Genomic DNA, 24,867 nt, shown 5'->3' on the forward strand with positions numbered 1-24,867 from the left:
AAATAAATTTTGAAACAATTTGAATAAAATCATAAGAGATTTTAACTTGTGACAAAGTAACACATTTAGCCTAACTACCCCCACACATACATAATCTTTTGGTGATTTTATTTGTAGAATTTTATTCACATAGTGAAATGAAACAATAATGGAGTAGAAAGTAAATTTTAAAAGTTGCTGACAAGATTAAAAAAAAGACTAGTGTTGTAGTATCCTCCGCCTACCTAAACGGAACTTTTATTATTTAAATACTGCAATGAAACCTAACGCAATGAATGAAAATGTGAATGTATCATATGGCAAGATATCCGAAGAGAGATTTTATCTGTAGACTTTAAATTTTGCATGAAACCTCGTTAGTTACATGGACAAAAATGAATTCTATGATGGAATATGACCATCGAAGGAATTTTGGCTGAGTATCATTGAACCCTATCACTTAGGAGGCTGAAACAGTTTCTCTTTTGTCTACCAGGGGCAAAAGGTTTTCTATATGATTGTTTGTCTGTCTCTATCTTCCGCAGGACATCTCAAGAATATAATTAAATGTAGACATGAAATTTTGCATTCAACACTTACAAAGCCTATTATGAGACACATGGTACTCATTTATTACTGGTAAAGATTACATGGCAATTTTTTATACATTGTCAAATTGAAAACACATCATTGTACACTTCAATGTTAAGAGGAATGTGATCCTCCATTTCATCCAGATCTTTTAAAAAAGAAATACATTAGATAAATAAAAAATCAATTCAAACAAATCAATTAATTAATTAAAAACTAATTAAAACACAGATAAAAGAATTTCCTAAGATCAACAGTAATTGTTTCATTCATGGTTAATCCCAAAAAATTCGTCTACTTCATAAAATGGGTGTTCCAAAAGGAAAAAACCAATTTATCTTTTGAAAATGACAGTGGCCTTAATGTATTTGGTAGTGCATTCGATAATTTTGATCCAAGAGATGACGTTGCTAATGAATGTTGTTTGGAAGTCAGTTTTTTGGTGCAATATTGTTTGCGCCCCTTGTGTTATATTGGTGGATGGTTTGGTATGTTAAGTTGTTTGACGTAGCCATTTAAAGCAAAAGTTTATACACAACTAAACAAGGGACTGTCATAATATGAAGTTCTTGAAATTTTTGTTTAAACAAATCCTTATAAACAATCCCAGAAATATAACGTACTGCTTTTTACATTACATCTTGTGGTGTACTCATACCATGTATATGTATTAAGTTTTATAAACTGTATAAGTTTAATTAATTCAACAATATTTCATGATGATGTTGCATATCTTGTGCAATTAATGAATGGTAAAAGATATGGATGTGTGTGCAGGTATTTATTAAGGACATAGTGGAGGTGGTGGAGTGCACCTCGTTAGAGATGCGCACTCTTGACCCTAGCTTCAACTCAGTGATGGACGGCACCGTCAAGTGTCACCTGAGCGGGATAATACCGTCTGGTGGAAGTAAGAACTGGACCCGGAGCAGTATTGACCATATCAAAGTACTCATCTCTGAACAATCGTCAACATCACAGTTCTACATCACTAAAACGGTAAACTTCTGTTTGTATAGTCTGTTAAGTGTCACCTGAGTGAGGTAATACCCTCTGGGGGCAATAAGAACTGGACCTGGAGCAGTATTGACCATATCAAAGTACTCGTCATGTTTTTCATATACAATTCACATATTCACAATTTTTCATATACTTTTTAAAAGCATTAAAAAGATTATGTTGATAGTAAAAATATCTAAGATGTTTCTATATTCTTTTGTGAGAAAAATTATGTATAATATGTTAAAACATTTGTTGTAGCTGAAATAAGCTGTTAAAATTCATTAACGAGTACTCTAAAATACTTTGCCACTGCATTAACATTGCTTGCAACTTTTAGGGTTAAAGGTGATCAATTATGCCGTGTACAATAACGCCTTTAAAATGTTAACGCTTTGGTTCTTTGGCTAGTCCATGTAAAAAAACAACTTATATGGAAACAATTCAATTGTAATTCAAAATTTCTATGTTACCTTAACATTATATTATATTAAAACAGCAACACATTATATTGGCAAATTGCGAAAGAATTTACATCTCTATTTCAGTGTAAGATAAAACATAAATGAACAGTAATTAATTGGCCACATAACTTTCTTTAGATTGATCCTACTAAGAGTGAAATAAACAGAAATTCTAGAATGAACTAGTCACCTTGGGAACTATAGATCAATCGCAGTATTTTCTGGAATGGTCAGTTTTCAAGCTTGCAAAATAATTGCAATATATCAATTTTACCTAGAGGTTGTGGATATTTATTTTAATGGCATCCCTAATGGTTAAAAAATAATGCAATATCTCAAGTTCTATTATTAATAGAAAGATTAATCAAACAATATCATCTTTTAGTTCTTTCAATATGGGAGCTTAGAACAAAAATAGCCTAATATATACAAATGAAATATTTTATTAATCGTATAAAATAATTTTTCTGATCACACACATTACATCTGGACTAATTATAGGTATATTTTATGATTTACATTAGACAGTGGTGTTTTATCAAGATCTTTAATCATCTTCAAAACTAACAAAATTGTACAATTAATGTTATCAGAATTATCAAAAACTGATTAAATAGCTAGCAGCTCTACAAATAAGGACCCATAGATTTATGAAATTGGTCATTAAATAAAGGTATATCTTCAGATCTAAAAATAAATAAATCTTTCTGTGACATTCTAATTTTGTAAACGTAAGTAGTTTTGGGCTACATGGTGTGGCAGCAAAAAGCTCTAATCAATGCCCATTTCTAGAATTAAGATGAATAAGAAATATATTTGAAAGATAGCCTGTGGAGGGAGGTGTCCTACAAGGCTTTGTTCTAGTAACAGTTTTTTGTTCCTTGCTTTTGCAAGTTCAGATAAATCAGAACTATATTTGAGAGACGTTCTATGCAGAGAGGTGTCCTACAAGGCTCTGTCCTAGTAACAGTTTTGTTTTTACTGTTCCTTGATTTTGCAAGTTCAGATAAATCAGAACTTTATTTGAGAGACGTTCTATGCAGAGAGGTGTCCTACAAGGCACGTCCTAGTACACAGTTTTGTTTTTACTGTTCCTTACCTTTGCAAATTTTAACTATAAAAGAAAGTATTACGGAGCTCTGTCAGTAATATACTGTGAACGTTACAGGGTGACTATGATGATGGCTCGCTGCCGATCCAAATGTGGATTAGGGAGGACAAGTACCTGGGTGCTTTGGATCCTAAAATGGAGGATTGGAAGGACGTCAGCAAGGATCTAATTGAATTTGGATTGGCTTTACCTGAACACAGGTAAGATATTTTCCTACATCACTAATTTCAGTTTGTGTCTTCAAAGTTCATTTTATTGTTATTGTAACAAACAAACCTCTGTATTTCGGGAGAAACAATACTTTTACTACAGTTTTTTTTTATGTTTTTATAATAGGCAATTCTTGTGATTTTTAGGATTTTTTAGTTCGATTTTTTTTATTTTTTGACAAATTTTTTTAAACAAAACTTACTAATAACTTATTGTATGATGAATCGATATTTGTTGATTCTTTTTTGTACATACTCTAGCAGTTACTCACAGCTTCACACACAATTTCATACTGAAAAATAGGAACATAGTGATAGTCACTGAAAGATATCCAATCTCCTGATACATTGTAGATTTCAGTTTATAGAGCAGTGATTTGAGGCCGTGAAGTCAGCGGTACTAAAGTCAGTACACGACCAACAAAGTTATGATTCGTAATATAGAAAACCGGAATGTACAAAAGGTAAGGATTTCAAGTCTAATTTTAATTTTATTTCTGAGTGTTTTCATTTCCTCTTACCATAGCTGTATTATCAGCATCTTGTTACAATGACAATACAAAATTGTCACCCTGGAAAGGTTAGCGTTGAGGAAAAGTACCCTATATGATATGTAAACCTGAGCCTAATGTTTTAATTTAGTGTCCAGAATGGCACAGATACAATGATCAGCATACCAGGAAGGCTAAGGTTTGTGTTCGACCATACTGTTATTTAGTACAAAGAGCCTGTGTACAACAAAAGATATTGATTATGTCTAATAGCTCTTATGTATTTGTAAAATCGAAAATTGTCTTTGTTTCCTTTGTATGTATCAAAAGACATAATATTCAGCAGTAAAGTGTACTGCCATTGATCTCTTAACCATTAATCCATTAACCACATCACGGTACCATCTAGTAATGGCCAACACGGTACCAAAACATTGATCAAGAGACGGTACTGTGATGATGACACACACTGTTAAATATATGTTTAAACATTAGTATGGGCTCAAATAATAAAGTTTGTGTATTAAAATGATCAAAATAACATGCATTCCTCATATAAATATGCATTAACAATGAAATTAAGGTATTATGCTATATTTTTGGACTTTTTCTAACCAGTGACGAGATTGTCTGCAATGTAATATTTAGTTAAACAATTGATCAGTGTATTATCTTGTATTTTATGTTTGGGTGTTTCTGCAGTATAATCTAAGGCTTGAGTAAACAAACACAGTACTGGTTGACGTCCTTTCTGTTTTGTTTTTATTACGGCGATGTAATTTGAATTTTGCGAGCATGGCAGAGGCTTCAAATGAGTTTAACTGCGTTTTCTCAAAACAACTGAATAGCAATAAAATTGAATTTTTTGTGAGAGTTTTGCTAAACCCTTGCAAATTTAATTGGATTTGTACAAGGAGGTTTGATGCAGGAATAGTTTCATAGGTAGTGGGTTAATTAATAGTTTCATATAATTATACAGTTTCAGGTTATTGATTTGATGATTTTGTTTTGTAATAGGTATCACAGTTTTAATAAATCTGAGAAATCTGAGTCAACACTTCACGACGTTGACTCCAAGTCAGATGGAACAAGTAGCATTCAAAAATGGCTTGAAAACTCGTTTCAGGTATTTAAAAAAAAATTATTTTATTCATTTATTTACAGATTATGTAACTAATTTACTGTTAGTTTTTATTAATATGTTAGGGTATGACAAATACAAAAATACAGTACAGTTGATATAACTATTAACTTTAGCCCAGGTATAAACAATAGGAAAACATGTGGAGTAGTGTATTCTAAAGAGTGTTCTGTAATAAAAACTAAAGGCCACATAGCATGAGCAGTACAATACAGTGCTGCTCATAATTTCTCATAATTTCATATAGCTCTATGTTCTACTATCGTGTCAATTGTATTACCAAAAGTGTGCTAATTATTCCTAATCCTTGTTCTTAAGAACTCACTCCTTTTTCCAAGTTAATTATTGAATAAAGTCATTGACTAGGTCACCTTAACCCTGAAGCTGGCAGATAAAAAACCTGTAGTGGGGGCTATCTTAGAGCAGTTTATGAGTACTTATTCTAAATTATCTCCACCCTTCTAATACTGTGTTTTTGTAATGATATTATTGGCTGTTTTATGCAGCAATATCTGAAAAATAATAAAACATACTAACAAATATAATTCATTGATATTAATATTTTTCACATTGGATGAAACTTGAAGTTAAAAAATTTATTTTACTCTATCATAAGGGGAGCATACATAGCAAACTAATATAAAGTTAGAAACTGATAATTCTAAAGTAGCCAAAAGATAGAAAAATGTATCTAGTTTCAGAAAATATATCGTTGTATAGGGTTTGTACAACAACAAAATTTAAGAAGCTATTTACACCAACTTAGGCCTATTTCAAAACGGGTTAGATTCAAAACAATTCTTTCATACGCTTATCGGTAAAACGCCAACATTTACATACAGTTAAAATTAAAAAAATAAACAATTACACAATAATATTTCGTCACTTAGACAATCAAACAACTTTGTTTATCATTCGTCACGTATAAATCAAATTCAACCATTGAAATAAATGTTTTCCGAACGAAAATAAGGACACAGTAATTGTACACTGAGTTAGTAAACGAGAACGGGAACTACAAACAACAACAAACGATCACAAATAACAGCTGTTTAGGAGGGTGAATAAGAATCAAAATAGTTTTGTGTTGAGAAAAACACCTCTAAATGGTATCTAATATCGTCACTAATTTTGATATTAAATGTTTTAACAAAAGAATCATTTTTTGACTCATGACGTTCAATTTTTAACGACTGCCATTGCAGCAGCTGTCCGTGTCATTGAAAATTGAACGACTGCCAACTTCAGGGTTAATTTGTGGTTTGAAATAGAGAAACTTTCTAGTTTCAAATTCAGACAACACAAAAACAAAATGAAATCATACATAAAACCATTCATGAATACACTTTACTTCAGTGATGTTTTGTTAGAAACTGTCTAGTTTAAAATTCAGAGACAATACAAAATCAAATCATACATAAAAAAATGTATGAATACACTTCACTTCAATGTTGTTTTGTTATCTTTAAGGCCATGTCACACTGCCGTGGCGTCGCGTCCGTCCATCTGCGGATGGATTTTTAAAATAATCGCTAACCATGTTGTCAAATAGGACAAGTCACACTGACATAACTGACGTGGCGCAACGTTCGTCGCGTCGGCCACCGTCTGCTGCGCTATGCGGCTGGAGTGATCCTTGGCCGACGTCGGCGATGCTACGAAGGCTCGCGCATGCGCATAAAGCACTTCCCCAACTCCCTCACCGGGGCACCGCGCGCTCTTGCCACTGCCTACTCCTTTTATTTTATATTTTTAATAATTTGTTTAAAAAACCCTTGCGCGAAGCTCTAAAACAGCCGACACTCCAGGATGAAATGACCGCCAGTTCTAGGGTTAATAACTCTGGTGTCATGTTTATATGCAATCATTTTATTTGTTATTTTTCATATTATGTTTGATCTACAACAAAATTAAATAGGCCTTATTTTAAAAACATAAAGACTTATTACAAAACTGAAAACACCAACACAAAAATTACAAAATAATCCTTTCAAGTGCATCTTATATATAAAAATCAATAGTTTTAAAGAGGTATTTAAAGTATTGAATGCCCTAATCACTAAGTTCATAATAGAAATAGTATTGCATGTAATAATGAAAATATAATTTTGATAATAATTATTAATGAATACACTCCAGAACAATAAATTAACTTTGTAGAGCTATAACAAACTATTAATTCCACTATCAGTGTATAACTAAACAAATTCAAAGTATTTGAAACGCATAAGCAACTCCTACGGATGCGTGTCTGGTAGTTTGACGGAATTCGAGACCGTCGCGGCATACGCGGACGTTCATACTATGGATGGACGGACGCGACGCCACGGCAGTGTGACATGGCCTTTAAAGTTGGAGTTATCTGTTCAAGTTGGTTACATGGTCATAACAGAAGGTCTTGTCTTGAAGACATGAGATGTTATTTTTCACGCAAAAAATAAAAATGTGACCTGAGTGTGTTGTCTGTGTGTTGTGAAATAAGTAATCAATGTATTATGAAGTGATTTTCTTAAGACAATATTAATAAAGAAAGAAAAAAGCAGTTTGTTAAATTTATGTCACATCACTTCTTACAAAACTATTACCTATTCAGTTGCATTTGTAGCGTTAACTGTATGGCTCCTGTAAAAAAATTAATAGGCAAATATTATATTAATCACAAATATTAAAACACATGTCATTCTTTCTTTCTATTTTATTATTGTTTACAGTATGAAATGTCTCAAATTATCTTTAAAAATATATGAGTTTGTCCAGCTAATTGGTAAAAATTTAATAAAGTCTTTTTGGTCAAATTAACAAAATTTCACACCATTAATGTTTTCTTCTTTTTTTACTCAAATTAAGAGAAAGATAAAAACAAAGAGGATACTAATTGCTGTAATAGTAGCTCTTATCTATCAGGATTATCTCAGATATTCATTGGCTTTTTCATGGAGGCTACTACTTCACAATCTAGTATTTGTTTATAAAATTGTACTTTAATTACATTTGTTACTAAGTAAATTCTTTAGTTTATTACCACTAGTGAATTACAACACATTCACTAGTGATATTAAATTAAAATATTTCCAATCCTTCAAGAATCTTCAAATTTAGTGTTTAACTCAGCAAAAATGTTAAATTATAAAACACATTGTTTCTTAACCTGTTGACGAGTGCGCACAGCATTTGCCGTGCCGCTATGACGGTCCATACTGAGTGCGTCATTGACCAGTAAAAGTGTTTTGTTAACTTTTAGGGAGTAAAACAAAAAAAAACTTTTAAATGTTAATAAACTTGTTTATTATACTTTAAATGTATATAAAAATACATTGTGGATTGTTAAAAGCAATAACCTTGTTTAAAACATTGCTAGTGTGTGTGATACTGCTCAAAACAAGGATATATACAAAGGGCGACCTTACTTGTTAAACATTCATAGTTTGTTTCTTTTCTTCTTTGACCAGTTCGAGTGGTGTGTTTGCATGCACACATAGCACTGCCTGAGTAGTTGACGCTTCTTTGTCATTCTGGGGGAGTGGCCTTATAAAATGGCGACCTTGGAGGCGTAGCGGGTCTTGTGTCCCGCCTCCGTAAAATAGTTTTTAAAGTTATCACCAGGTGCCACCACGATACAGGACTAGCAACACTGTACAGCGACACTATTAGGAACAACTGAAAAGTTCCAAAAATCTCCGCTAGACGTCACGATAAGTCAGTGAGAACGAACTGACAGTCATTAGTCTGCAACGGAAAATGCCTTGCTTCCTCATACGGGACCAAACGGCAAATGCCGTGCGCACTCATTTGTGTATGTTTTGCTGCACTCATCAACAGGTTAAAACTAAAAGCCGTACAAAGTATAATATATTGGAGCTCTTCAAGGCATTTATTCTTCAATGTTAACATAGTATAATACAGCTGAAAAAAAACTTGTATAATATTTGATACATAATTTCTTTTCATTTAATTTCGGAATTATATTATTTATTATGCATTTAAACCCAACAACTATTTTACTTCTTATTTATATTGTAATTTTGTAGAGGTTAAAAATATTTGCATCTTCTAACAATATTTTTGAAGTACATTAAATAAGCCAGCCCTTAAAATACTTTTCTCTCTATTTTTATATTTATCTCCCTGTATTCATAATTTAAACTGGTTATTCATGTAGAAGTGATGTTTATTGTTATGTATATTGTCGTTTTGTTTATTTATATTGCACATTCTACAAAATAGACTACAGTTTTCTTTTTAAAACAATAATTTTTTTATTACCTGTCTTAGAAATCAAAAACTACAAACACCACAGGAATCCCAAGTCCTCCAGCAAATGTCCCCTCTGAGGTAGGTGTTTCCAGAGCTGTTGATGATTTTGCTTTCAATGTAGTTGTTTGGTTTGGTTAAGCATAACAATGTAGGCGTAGTTACTCTGCAAAACTTTGGTAAGGAATTCAGAGTTTCCCTTTAAAATAAGAATATATTTACTACCTGGTTTTCTAGCTACAAACATTTCTCGTAATTATTGAGATATAAAAATCACATGAGCAATACATTTTCAGCAAATTATTTTCCAAACACTTTTGTTTGCTGCATTTTTAATTGCATCCATCCGTATTGATCAGCTACCAATACAGGCACCAATGGTAAAGAATAAAACTTAAATTATCTACATGCCAAGTAACTGTTGACTGTTTCTTCCTTACCAGCACAAAGCATGTACTACATTCGCTGCATTGTTAAATTTGGTAATCTTCCTCGCATTGCGATATGATTCACCAGTGACTCATAAACATTGTGGACTTTAGCATCTAATAGCGTAGAATAAGTCAGCACTAGAGCCCTCTAGCTGAAATTGGCAGAACTTTTTAACTCCGAATTTATCATCCGAGACTCATTGCTGCAAACTGTTTGTATTCAATTATAGAAGTATAGAATTATTGGAAAAAAGGTCTAAAACACGTCAAACGTAAAGCTCTACCCTGTATCTTGTAGACTGATACAATAACGTAGCAGACAATGTCAGCAGCTAAAATCTGTATGAACAGGGGAAATAACTGAAGCAAAATAATTCATGTGCGACACGAGCCACCCGTTCCTCAAATGCAATAAAGTCAATTAAATCGGTAAACCTGTTAAAAATACATGTTCTGCAAAATTAAGTAAGTTTATTTAAATCCGTTAGGGTTTTCAACTAAAAGTGTACTACGAGTCTCTGGTAACTCGTGCCACATTGAACGTGTTAAAGTAATGATTACTGAACATTTGAATGTGGCACTTAATTATCGAAACATAGAACCCACATAGTGCTGATGATTGATAGACATAAGTACTGCTGATTCATCTTAATCCCATTGTTCTGTGAACTATTTCCATTTGCTACAAGTGGCAGTCTGTAAGTGGTTCATATTAATACACTTGTATTACATGATGTAATAAACTTAAAAATGCCCCTATTCCATGAATCACAAATCACCATCTAACTATATATAAATTTTTATCTTTGTTTTCAGTAGCTCTCTGTTAATTTTTTGTAAAAATCAGTTGCAAATTATTGCAAACTATTCCTCCACATTTGTATCGTTTTTTGTGTTCTTTTTCCGATACTTTTATTGTAACCGCAGGCACTTGCATGATTTCTTCTAGAGAGAATAGCGTATTGTGCTTTGTATAATGCTGTTTGTACCCTCTCCTCTCTTTTTTTCAAACACTTTATTAATTAATCAATATGTGAATATTTTAAATCTTGGTGAAAATAGTGTTCATAATTGTTCAGATCTGTAATTGAAGATCTGATTCAGATTTTATTTTTATTTTTCATCAATAGATTACAGCATTCTTGCCAGTAAGATAGCCATACTTGCACGATAAGAAGTAATGGGTGTTACTGCACTCAACCCATTGAGAAAATATTTATTGAAACATCTGCAGGAGCTCAAGTAAATTGAGGTGATGGCAATTAAATTGGGCAACAATGTAAGACTGGTTAAAGCTGTCTGAAACAGAATCCAAAAAAGATAGAATTATATTTTTTACCACTATCTTTACGGTTAAATCTTTATTTAATTTATTAAATACTATATTTGTAATAAAATAATTAATTTTTTATTGTTAATTTTGGAAACATTTGTATATTATAAAGTTTTTAAGACAATTATTTTAATCACTTTCTAACTTTAACATAGTTTAAGTTACCTAAAATATGACATTATTTTTTACATAAATAAAAATGTTTGTGCATATCTAAAATAATAAGCTCAAAAACAAAATTGAAATATATGAGTAATATTTTTTACGATTTTGCTGGTCATTTACTTATTGAAACTTCTTGTTTGTAAGATTTTTTTTATTGTACTCAAAATTACTACACAAATAATAAAACATAGTGTATAATTTATTAATTATCCAAAAACCTTCATCCTTCAATGTGAAATATTTACATCTTCCACACTTCCATCACTGTCACTGATATCAGAATTGTCCATGTAACTAATAACAAAGCAACAACAGAATCCAACAGTTTTTTTTTTACAAACATTACGATCAATCTCTCATCAAAACAAAAACAAACAACACACCTAACCTCGCATGTAGTAGCTGATAATCGAAAAAAATTACAAAGCTCTCGAACAAATAGGTGATTGATTCAGTGCTGCCAGTAACAAAACTAAATTAAATGCATATTCCTCTTAATAAAAGAACCAGTGAAGACCATAGCAAAGATACCTAACAGATATGTTCTAGAACAGCCTATAACAATAAAGAATGGCTAAATTGACTGTGGAACCAGCTGGTAGCTCGGCATTCATCCCAGATCACTCTGTACGTAACCAGCTTTTATGTCTTCCCCAATGGGTTAATGCATAACATTTATCAAAAAAAACAAGCACGTTATCATTTTGTTGTTATAAATTGAGTGTTTACAAGCTTCAAGAAGTGTTTTGATGAGAGTTTAACAGAACCCCTGTAGTATCAGAATTAGTACTCCGTACTGGGTAATAAAAATGCTGAATAAGGTACACAAAATCAAACAGTGATAGGTAGTGGTCTGATTTTCCTTGAGAATACAATGATAAAGGTGAAGATTGAGCGAGAGTAGATGTTAATTACAAATAATGTAGTATGCAATTAATAAAACATAAAAATGGATGTGAAACTTCAAATGAACCTGGCGACCATTGTTTTATATATCTGAGTAACATGTCCTCTTACTCTCAATCATCACTTTCTTGGAAAACTTAATCTACAATTAATATCTTGGACGTAAAGTATTTTTATTGGATACAAATTTTATTGAAAATGTGCTAAAACTGACGTGGTGATGTGGATTTTTCCAATTGGCAGCTTGAGTGAGACCGTTTGTTTAAACAATATATGCAAACAAACATGATTGTTTGCATATATTATTGTAAATTGTAGATTTTTACAAAGTGTAATCACTTCAAGGGTAAATTCTTGACCATTTCACTTTTCTCAGTTTAACATTAAAACTGTTGTGCTCACACATCTCAGTTAACTTTTTTCGTGTTAAATATAAATTACTAGTTCTGTGTTAATTTAGATTTTTGAAATACGTCTATTTTTACAGGTTGCTTCTTCCTCTCCATACGTATCAGAACTAGAAAAGGTACGTCTTTTTTAGTTTGTATACATTTTATAAGATTATAATTATTTTCCTCCAACTTGTCACTAGAAATTAGCTATTTTGAATTGGTTCTGGCTTTGGTACCAAAATTATTATTTGTAACCAAGATATGTGAGTACTTCAGTTGTTACATTAGTCAAGGCTCAGATACAATTAGTTCATGATTATTAGTCATAAAGTAACCGAATACACCAATAAAAACACTTAGTTGGGGTAAAAGTGTCCATATCCTAAATCCCTGTTAGTGGTCAAACACACCAATAACACTCCTGGTAAAATACACCAATAACGTTTATGTTATATTCCAAATTTTAATTTTAATTAATACTCAATACAATAGCAATTAAATCTAATTTTTTAATTTAATCTTATATATATATATATATACATTTTTTTGTGCTTGTGAATGTATCTGAACTCATAAACGGCTGGACCGATTTTAAGGGCAGTCCGACCTCCATAAGAACATAATGTTAACTTGGGAACCTATATCTCTGTAATGGTTATAGATAGAGTCCTGATTTTTTATTTTACTTATTAAATAGCTTATAATCTAGGTCTTATCATGAGGTTTTTAAATTTGAAAAAAAAATTAAAAAGTTATAATTTTTTTAATAATTTATTGTTTTTAACTAACTTTTTTATAAGTAAAAAATGTTTACTGTGCCTCATTGACAAGAGATATTTATAAAATTCCCATGAGGGGAACTAGGCAATAGTAAGTAGAATACTGTATAAAAATTTGACTGGGTAGGCCTAGTAGTTTTTTTGAGTTATAGGGCCCCAAAGTTAAAAAATAAACAAGTTTCGGCAAATCAAGAAAAAGCAAGAAGGTAGCATATTTTGGACTCATACCTTGGTTTAATGATGGCCTGCACTGTAGGAAGGGTTGTCTGGATCCTCTGCTTCTTGATACAGATCCTCCAGCTTCCTTTTGGCTAAAGTCCTTGATTGCCTGATTTTTTTTTCAATGTCGGTAGCCGCTTTTATCTGCTTTGCGAATCCGCTGGGTGTCCGAGACGTTTTAAAGCTAACCGCATAATTCAGTCCTGGTTCTAGCCCAATGTGCTCTAAAACTTTCACTTTGGAGCTGTACCCATCATTGAATGATAGGACTGCCTCATAGACACCTAGCCTAAGAGCACCTAGTGTAACAAAGGTGCGTTTTAGGGAGCCGAGCCCAAATGACATTATTCATAGACTCATTAGAATTTTGAGATTTTCCTTTGAGACAATTTTCTGAGTAGTTCTAGGCTGCACAAAGATTTAAAAATAGGTTTGATTGCTTTCATTAGAAACAGGTGAGAGGTGAAAATGCTGGCTGTGGTCATATTTAGTTTTTTTCTTTGGCGGCTTTGTTTATACTTACACCATGTGTCTTCGGTGTCTGGGCATAAAATATGTAAAGGCGTATCGTTAGTAGACTGAACATGACAGTACAACGCCCAAACTGCTCGCCTCATGGCTTCCACGCTGTGTGTATTCCTACGGATGGCTAGTCCATAGTATATTTGGATTTGTTGGATCGCCTTCCCTGTTAGCCTACCTTTCCCAGAAAGAGATTTTCCGTCAGAAAGCTTCAAGCCTTTATTTTTCATGATAAAGTCCCTTATTCTTGTCCCCATCCTCTTCTGGACGTGTCCTACACATTCCAACTTCTGAATGGACACATCTGGGCCATATGGTGCTTCTGCCACAACTGCTGCATAGCCATTGGAGTCACCATCTCCAAGGTACTCCACATAGCGAACACCGTATTTAGTCTCGGATCTTTTGAACATTGCAGTCGCACCTTCAGCTTCCATACCTCCACTGCTACCTACATAATTTGCCTTGCATATTTCTAAGTGTTGGTTGCTTGTTCTCTGAGGGCAGTTACAGTATTTTGACATTGAATAAATATCTATTACTTTTACCCGTATATCTGCTGAAGTAATTGTGACAACGCCATTTAGCGAGGTGTGGCCTCGCTTTTGCCAGCTTCCGTCAACCGCAACACATAAGTCATTAGAATTTCCATTTTCAATAACTGCTTCTGTCACTGCTCTCTTCATAGAGTTTTCACACACACTTTCTACATGGCTGGACAAAAACTGTTCATGTTGATTGAACTTGCTGGGCGGAGCGGGTAAATTCATCATGCCGCAAAGAGTTTGGGCAGCAGTATAGCCCTTTCCTATTACACAACGCAAGCCGTATACTAACCTTAGGTTCAAGTCATAGTAGCATTGTGAACTTTTGCTTGGTGCCTCAATAGGCCTAGGCCTAATATCTGTTGCTTTGGGACAGTTGTCAAAAGCTTTTGTCATGCCACAGGTACAGGAGACGGAAAATTTGTACTGCGAGCCCTGCTAATGGTTTTCGACTAAATGATAGGTTGCCATGACAAACCCTACACACTGCAACATCTTTCAAAACTGATTCTAGCTGTACAATGTTTACTATGTCATAACTGTAAGGTATCAGTTGAATTATCATAGCAGGCTAGGTTAGGGCTCAATTTCTCATTGGATGTGGAAACAACTTTGGGTGTTCTAGGCCTATCCTCTTCATTACCTGAAGTTACTACTGTTTTCTTGCTACGAACAACAGTCTTCTTCTTGTAACATAGTTTCTTAGTTCCTACTCTCTTCTTATTACCCATTTTAATCTACATTCAATTACAATAAACTCCTTTACAAATAAAAACAACAGGGAAACTTGCAAATCACAAAACACAGTATTTCAAAACTTCACAATAACCTCCAACATAAAATAATAACAACAGATGACATCTGTCATATTGCTGACAGTGTGTGATATCAGCTAAAACCAGACTAAAAGCAAAACAGTACCAACATAACAAAACCAATTAATATCTATTTTATAGATTGTTGTTTACTATAAGGAGTGGTGCTCAACGCCAAAACAACAGTTGCAAGCCTTTATATATATATTTTTTATATAAGGTTAATATTATAGTAATAAGGTATATTATATACCATTTTAAAGAGAAAATTCTAAAGAATATTAATAAATAAAAAACCAAAATTCCCCAAAAAAAATTTTTTTTCATGTCAGACTGCCCTTAATGAATTTTTGTGTGTATCTTTGGTGGATTCAAGAATGGTGTAGAGTTACAAATTTAAGCAGTTAAAAGTTAAATTTAGAAGTATTTAGTAAGTAAGATACAAGTTTTCAAAGGCCTGCACATTAACACTGCAATTACGAGACAGTTACGTATATTAAATAGCCAAACACTAAGTGAAGGCACTCAATTATGTATATTTGTCTTTAAAATAAATTTCTGGTTCAACTTAAAGCTTGAGTGTTAGAGACCACTTTATAATAAAGTACATGTACGTCTAGCGTGCGTCTTTTTATAATTTTGTTGTGGTTCGCAGGACACCTCAGTCTAAAAAGAATTAAAACATTTTTTAAGATTTAAAATCATCCATAATTTAATTTATAAATATGTGCAGTAATGACCATCATGAAATAATTTTCATTATTTATTAAACGTTACTTCAATTATTGTTTTTTTGTATAATTAACATGATTTATTTTTGTTACAATTACTCAAAACTTGATTTTTTTTTCTTTCACGCTTAAACAGTTCAACCAATTAGGTACAATTTTGACATGGACATTCTTAGGGTCCCTGGGATGAATATACTCCTATTCTTATTTCGAAAACCCCTTCAAGCACACTGGTCTTTAAAGTAGCGACAAAAACCCACCTTGGTCTCTAAAGTTGTGAAATATTAATTAATAAAGCATTTCTAATGTAATGAACTGTTCTATGTAAACATTGTTTATTATTTTATTTTGGTTTACTTTTATAGTGAGTACAAATATTTAACACAATTTTAGATTTCAGTGATTAGGTAAGTACTCATAAAGCAGAAACAATAAAGCTGCTGGAGTACACTTGCATCCATTACAGTGACCTGTTAACGTAACTTAAGTTAAAACCTATGAAATGTTTTCCATCATCAAATATTTAACTAAGTAAAATGTGCCATATAATGGCAAAAAAATAATAATAAGTATAAAACAGAGTTTTAATAAACTTAATAAAATTGTTAACAAAATAAACATTACAAACCTATTATTTTGTTAGTATAATAAGGGTATGAATCACCCTGATTTCTAGTAAGCTTGAGATGAAACGTCTCTTTACAGGGTATCTAATAAATTACTCTATCAAACCACCATCTGATTTTTCAAGTCAAAATAAATAAGAAATAGAAAATATAGTCTTACCTCGCTTAGTGTACCTGTCTGTTTGTTTTTTTTTTATTTAAGCACATAATTATATCTTTAAATTGAATAAAAATATGAAGTTCAAACTTTGCAAAATTCTTAGTTTAATTAAGACCTGATTTGAAAAACTTCAGAGTAATATCATATATAATAACAGATTTAAAAAATGGTAACCCTGTGAAATTTTTTAACTTTACTTATTTAAAAACTTGAGATTTTATTAAAAATTAATGAGAATAGTGAAATATGGGTTAGATTTAGATGGACATTTTGATACCAAGTTTATTTTACTTTGGTAATTAATAACTGAGTAGTAAATGTTTTACCGAATATCATCACTCACTTAAAATGTACTAATTGAGTTATTAATGTTGTTAACTTCTGATACTTAATCATGGCACTCTGTATTAGTTCACATTCTCAGTTCTTTTTTGTCAGTATTTGTGGATACATTCGTTACTATTTTCTTGTTGCCATACATTTAGTGGTTAGTACTTGAGAGTTTAGTTTTAATGTTATAGATTGAGAATCGTAAACAACATAACACGTACCAGAGGAAACCTCTATCCAACATCGGAAGTAACTTACCGAAACACACACCAAATGACACAGGTAATTCCATCACAGACTGGAAACCTGCTCTACCATTCAAGAAACTGGAATTCACTGCAATTCCTTCTTATGTTGATGATGAGTGTGCTATCTACCTCCAAGATGCCGATGGTGAGAACTTTTCATTCTTGTTACAAGTAACGTTTAGCTGGATATTTATGATAGGTATTTTGTTAATACTATAACATATTCAGATATAGCTGTGAATGCCATAAATAGTACATTTCAGTACACCTTAAACACACCTTCCACTACTTGATTCTTTGGGCTCACTTGAAGTTTCTGTTTGTAAACCCTCTGCTCGTCTCTCTTCTCTTTCACATAAATATTGGACGTTGGCAGCAAAAGGGTTAAGTCATACGTAATTTAAAATTTGTATTTCATTTATAAAAGATATTTGCTTTAAGTTTTATTTAATTTAGAAAATATTTTTTCTTAATTCTCAAATGGTATATATTTATATATGAGACTTAACAGTCTTCAGTCGCTTTTTCCTTCAGTCTGTTTACAAACATTCCTAAGGTAACTATTTTAGATGCCTATAATTTCTTGTGTGGTTTTTAAAAAAATTGTATTTATTTTTGCTATTTTCCAGATGGTATCTTAACACATCCACAACAATGGGGAATTCCCGAACTTTTTATTTACCATAATATTTTTCTGTAATGTCCCCTTTTGCGTAAAATGTTTGACTTTTACACGGGGAAAAATATGGACTTTGCAATTAAATTCTGTTAATTTATTTAAATACATGTAATAATATGCGTCTCAATTACAGTTTGTTCATTCTGCCGTGCTCCAAACAGGCTATATTATTTTATTGATCTATTATTGAGTTTTATTTTAGAACTCAAAAATAATATTTTTTATCTAAAATATTGTTCGAATAAATTCAGTTTTGAAATGTGTATTTATATTTAATATTCATATATATAACATTTTACTTTGAGCTCCGGGAGCCATAGCAGCTGTCTCTGTCAGATCGGAGGATTAAAATCACGTCTCGTCTGTCAGTTTGGCTAGCCATTATATGTCATCCACTATTATTACACAGTTACAAATTATCCCGGCATGGCTGAAAAGTAATTATACCATTTACAATAAATATCATATGAGGCCTTAAGCAAAATTATGAATATTTTATCAATAAAGTAAACTAGAGTTGTCTCAAGTATTAAAGTTCTGTTTTCTGTATTTTAATTCCAGCCCAAAGCACTCTGCAACTCATCAAGAGAGCATTAGAAACAATATTCAAAGGATCAGAGCCGAAGCCACATGACAAAGACTGGGTTGTTGGTCAGATCTGCATTGCATTCTATGAACCAGATGGCAACTGGTATCGTGGCAAAGTTGTGAAGGTAGGTATTAACCACAACCTGTAGTACTAGTTTGTAAGATGGAAGGTTCAGAGCCCAAGCTACACAACTGGATTAGGCTGTTTGTCAGATCTGCATTGCATTCTATGAACCAGATGGCAACTGGTATCGTGGCAAAGTTGTGAAGGTAGGTATTAACCACAACCTGTACTAGTTTGTAAGATGGAAGGTTCAGAGCCCAAGCTACACAACTAGGACTAGGCTGTTTGTCAGATCTGTATTGCATTCCATGAAACAGAGGGTAGGTAACTGGTATTGAGGCAAAGTTTGTTTTACATATACGTAAAATACGTGAGTCTGTATTGAAATACACAGATGCATTATTATGGTAATTATGTTCTGCCATTCCCATCTGTCTTGTGTTTTTATTAGCCCAGTGTCGTTGTTAATCGACAGATTGTCTAATTCCTTTCCATCTCTCATTATATCATTCCCCTCCTCCTTAAGCTCATTTTTAAATTCACTACTCAACTCATATTTAGTTCTGCTATAATTTGTAAAATTTAATAAACTAAATAATCTGTGTTGTGTGCTAAGTCAATATTTTAACACACAGACTGCATAGTGGGCACAGTCTACTTCTTCTCTTCTTCCTTTTATCACTTGACAACTATTAAAAATATAGTACTATTTGTTCTAAATAAGTTACACCTACTTGAAAACACACATTTGGTATCACTACTATTCCCTTTCAATCTGAAATATCAACAAACTGACATCAAAAACACAAACAGCTGATGGCACTACATTATTGATTCACAAATAAATTATAATGTGTCAAAGCAGTATAATATCTGGAAACGATTCCATAGAGGTAGGCTACAGTCTCCTCTGTATAGTGATATATAATACAAGACATGTTAGAAGCACCTGTAGCGGCTACGCACATATTATGTAATGCCTGATAAGGGACCAGATTTCGGTCTAAAGCAGTTCAGGAAGTGTAAAAAGAGATCGGAATCCAGTCTGAAGCAGCGGGAGAGTTAATATATTAATTTTTAGTATGAAAACAACTCCGTCAATGAAATTGTTAGTTATATGTTTTACGTTATTTGTGTATAATCCATTATAATCCATATCACACAAACTGTATTGAGATTAGCATGTAAAAGTTGTTTTTTTTTTTTTGTTGTTAACTAGAAGTATACTAAATATATTTTATAAAACTGCTTTGTACATTTTGGAAATGGTTGCAGGTGATTAGTGATGAACAAATAGAGGTGCTGTTTGTGGACTATGGGAACACGGAGGTGTTACACTCGGACCAGCTGCGCAAACGCATCCTCATGGGCCACACCCCTCTGCAGTGTCACAGATGTCTCACAGAGGGCATCATACCGGTCAGTCGCATATTCAACCCATCTCACAGTTTTGTTGTTACAGTTGCAAAAACCAATTTCCCTTTTAGTGTCAGCGGGTTTAGTGTCTTGTAACTCTCGTGTGTAAATTCACATTTCGTATAAAAATAGAGGTTAGTAAGTCTGTTGATGTATATTACAGTGAATTGTTTCCTTTACGAATTGAAACTGAAGTCCTGCGTTTTATCTGTTTGGATTTTTTTTATTTGGCCAGATTATTTGAAAAATTGTTATTTAATTACAAAACTGACACCAGATACATTCATTGTATGGAGGAGGATGTTTTTATTTGATATTGCCGTTTCCAACAGCTGGTCTAGTTCAAATAGTTGAAACACGCAGAAAATTAGTAAAATCAAATCGCTAGGAAATAAAACCAGTGAACATTATACACCCAGCACAAAGAAACGCACAACTAACAAAAAAGGAATTTAACTCAGATTATTGGACGAGGAACTATGACAACTAACAGATGGAACAGGGTTTCTGACATTTTTTATGTTACCATAACCAATTCAGCCTCACAATGTTCAAATTACAACAGAAATAGCCAGAATAAACAAAGTTATAAAACTCATGGTAAGGACTTTACAACTTTAATGTTACAGAACATTGACTGTGTCACAACGAGATGGTTTATATATATATACAGGGTGAGTTTTTTAAAGTGATCCAATAGCTAACTTTTTAATTACACGACTTAGCACCACACTTTAAATTTGGAACTTGCTCAATTTTAAGTTTCACTCAGGGATACACTTTCAAATTTTTTGAAGATGGCCGCCATTTTCCAATATGGCGGTCAACTTTAAAATCTCTTATGGAACACCCTGTATTTTATGTTGTTTTTAGATTCTACTCAACAAAATAATACATTTTTGCTTTTGAGAGTTTTTCAATATCTCTAATGGTTCAGGAGCTACGTGGACTGGAAGTTTTCAAAATTTTTGCCAATATGGCGGCCAACTTTAAAATATTTGATGGAACACCCTGTATTTTATGTTGTTTTTATATTCTACACTACAAAATAAGACATTTTTGCATTTTAGAGTTTTTCTATATCTCTAATGGTTCAGGAGCTACGTGGACTGCAAGTTTTTATCATCAGTCCGAAAAAATCCGATTAGTTAATATTTTATGCAGATAAGAATATGCATTTTTGTGCGTCTGTTTTATTTTTAAATAAAGCTAAATTTCAATACCTATTATTAATTTTTTTTTCCTAAGTAATTCACATGAATCTTTTCAGAATTAAATGTTCTACAAATCTGTTTAAGAAAAAAAATGACCTTTATTTAACATTTATGGAAGTAATCTTACGTTAAACACAAAAATGTGTTATTTCTTTGCACCAATTCTTGTGTTTTACGTAAGATATCTCTGAAAGTATTGCATTTACAGCTCTGGGACGAATTTTAATAAATTTGTCAGATATAAAAACATAAAAAACAATCGTATTTGTATCTTTGTAACTACCTTTACCATTTTTATACGGCCTGACTTCACCAAGGGTTCTGAAATCCGGGCGAAATCTTTCGCTAGGCGTAACTCGCTAACGAAGCGTTTCCGGGCATATGGTTATATGAACTTTTTTACTTGTTTTTAGCTATAGAATAAGCTCCCGAGAGATTGCCGTTTAGTTTTGAATCACCCTGTATATATATATGTGTAATGTGTGTGTGTGTATGTATATATATATATATATATATATATATATATACATATATATATATTTCTTTCATGTTTTGCGTTTTTTTAAATAAACATGTTTAGCCCCAATCTTAAAGTGAATTAATGTAAAAATTGTCATTATAATTTGTGTAAACATTCATTATTATTAATTAACCCTTTTAATCCCGACATCCATATTTTATGGACGTCACAAAATGGTGTCAACTCCCCGAAGTCCGTGTAGTGCGAACTTGCACTTTTTATTATTGTACTAGCCATCTGTTTTACCAAATCCTTTTGAAATTCCACAGACTTGTGTACAAAGATGTATTACATCGAAATATATTAGTTTATAAAGCTTTGACTTTGTATTTTCTCAGTCTGTGATTGAGAAATTGCAATTCATCTCAGTTGACTACTCACAGATTGCCACAGACAGCTGTATTTCAGTACATTGTGAATATTCCACCTTGGTTCATGTTTTTAGGTCAAATTGGTGTAAAGTACGGCAGTTAAATTTTAGTTTGTTATTTATTTGATTTGAAAATGAGTAAAAGAAATCGTTTAAAGTCTCCTATATGCGAAAATACACCAATAATTAGTAATTTAATTCCAGGTATCGTGGATGTGGGCAGTGACTACAATTTGTGTGATAGCTATCTTCACATTTCTGAAAACATTTTCTAGTAATGTAAATATTATATTAATTTTTTTTTATTATTGGCTATAAACAGTTTTAATTATTTTATCACAAATAACTTTGGTTTTGTATTTTATGTTAAGTACTGTGAATTTCAAAGCTCATGTTACATTTACGTGGACAGAAATGACAAAAAGGAAAAATGACACGTTCTTACAAAAATTTATGTTACTCAACTTGTAAATAAAGTAGGCCTATGTAATTTTTGTTTACTTGGGTTAAGAATTAAATTTATCATAAAATGAACAGATAGTTGTGTGTAAAATATTTTCTTCAAACTGTATAGTTTTCATCAATAAACTTGAAATTTTACTTTATTTTTTTTATATATTAAAAAAATAATTTTTAAGATATTATTTTGTTTTTTATATTTCTGTGAACTACGTTTAATAAGAAAACAAAAGTGAATTAGCTTAATAACATAGAAAATAGCCCAGTTATGAGTAGTTCACAAAACTTACATTTTGCCTAAATGGCTTAGGATTTTTGAGACTTCGCTTGATATAATGGCCATAGTTAAACGGATAAACTTCCACGCAAAATTTAGTTTTGAGTAAGTTCTGTAAAGAAAAAGATTTTTTATAATAAACACACATATAGATAGAATACCAAAAACGTACGGTTAAAATACTTTAATCATAGGACTGATTCCCTAAAATATTTGACAAGAGTTCTGAAACACCCTGTATGTAAATCACTTGTCCTCATGTCATCTGGTTTGGTTTGTTATGATAACCTTTAATTTGCTTTTAGTTTTAAAAAGTAATTACAGTTGTTGAAGTAAAACAAGTTTTGTTGATCACAGTTTTTGCTCATTCGCACTTTCCCGCTGCTATGTTCAGGTGTCTGCAGATAACAAGTGGCCAGTCAAGGCTCTGGACTTCATCCATGGTACGATTGTGACCCAAGAGTGTCAAGTGCAGCTGCAGCCTCCGGCAACTGAGGGAGGAAACTATGTGGTATGTAGACTAACATATCTGACTGTAGCTATAGTACAGGGAGATCAACGCCAAGAGTGTCAAGTGCAGCTGCAGCCTCCGGCAACTGAAGGGGGGAAACTATGTGGTATGTAGACTAACATATCTGACTGTAGCTATAGTACAGGGAGATCAACGCCAAGAGTGTTAAGTGCAGCTGCAGCCTCCGGCAACTGAGGGAGGAAACTATGTGGTATGTAGACTAACATATCTGACTGTAGCTATAGTACAGGGAGATCAACGCCAAGAGTGTTAAGTGCAGCTGCAGCCTCCGGCAACTGAGGGAGGAAACTATGTGGTATGTAGACTAACATATCTGACTGTAGCTATAGTACAGGGAGATCAACGCCAAGAGTGTTAAGTGCAGCTGCAGCCTCCGGCAACTGAAGGGAGGAAACTATGTGGTATGTAGACTAACATATCTGACTGTAGCTATAGTACAGGGAGATCAACGCCAAGAGTGTTAAGTGCAGCTGCAGCCTCCGGCAACTGAGGGGGGAAACTATGTGGTATGTAGACTAACATATCTGACTGTAGCTATAGTACAGGGAGATCAACGCCAAGAGTGTTAAGTGCAGCTGCAGCCTCCGGCAACTGAGGGAGGAAACTATGTGGTATGTAGACTAACATATCTGACTGTAGCTATAGTACAGGGAGATCAACGCCAAGTGTTAAGTGCACTTGCAGCCTCCGGCAACTGAGGGAGGAAACTATGTGGTATGTAGAACTAACATATCTGACTGTAGCTATAGTACAGGGAGATCAACGCCAAGAGTGTCAAGTGCAGCTGCAGCCTCCGGCAACTGAGGGGGGAAACTATGTGGTATGTAGACTAACATATCTGACTGTAGCTATAGTACAGGGAGATCAACGCCAAGAGTGTTAAGTGCAGTTGCAGCCTCCGGCAACTGAGGGAGGAAACTATGTGGTATGTAGACTAACATATCTGACTGTAGCTATAGTACAGGGAGATCAGCGCCAAGAGTGTCAAGTGCAGTTGCAGCCTCCGGCAACTGAGGGGGGAAACTATGTGGTATGTAGACTAACATATCTGACTGTAGCTATAGTACAGGGAGATCAACGGCCAAGAGTGTCAAGTGCAGTTGCAGCCTCCGGCAACTGAAGGGAGGAAACTATGTGGTATGTAGACTAACATATCTGACTGTAGCTATAGTACAGGGAGATCAACGCCAAGAGTGTTAAGTGCAGCTGCAGCCTCCTGGCAACTGAAGGGGGAAACTATGTGGTATGTAGACTAACATATCTGACTGTAGCTATAGTACAGGGAGATCAACGCCAAGAGTGTTAAGTGC

General features: G+C 33.1%; 1 protein-coding gene across 5 annotated transcripts in view; it reads left to right on the forward strand.

Annotated features, from left to right (window-relative positions):
• LOC124361890 (RING finger protein 17-like) overlaps positions 1–24,867 on the forward strand; it is a 78,684-nt gene that overhangs the window by 40,280 nt on the left and 13,537 nt on the right. For 2 of the 5 annotated variants that reach the window (XM_046815942.1, XM_046815941.1), the window contains 9 exons: positions 1,348–1,569; positions 3,202–3,344; positions 4,862–4,970; positions 9,258–9,317; positions 12,559–12,597; positions 17,382–17,583; positions 18,679–18,830; positions 20,045–20,188; positions 23,420–23,536. In XM_046815942.1, the coding sequence (XP_046671898.1) occupies positions 1,348–1,569; positions 3,202–3,344; positions 4,862–4,970; positions 9,258–9,317; positions 12,559–12,597; positions 17,382–17,583; positions 18,679–18,830; positions 20,045–20,188; positions 23,420–23,536 (1,188 nt within the window). The remainder of the gene's footprint in view (positions 1–1,347; positions 1,570–3,201; positions 3,345–4,861; positions 4,971–9,257; positions 9,318–12,558; positions 12,598–17,381; positions 17,584–18,678; positions 18,831–20,044; positions 20,189–23,419; positions 23,537–24,867) is intronic. The other 3 variants (XM_046815943.1, XM_046815944.1, XM_046815945.1) reach the window with 3 other exon arrangements.

Source organism: Homalodisca vitripennis, chromosome 5, assembly GCF_021130785.1.
Source record: "Homalodisca vitripennis isolate AUS2020 chromosome 5, UT_GWSS_2.1, whole genome shotgun sequence".
NCBI lineage: Eukaryota > Metazoa > Arthropoda > Insecta > Hemiptera > Cicadellidae > Homalodisca > Homalodisca vitripennis.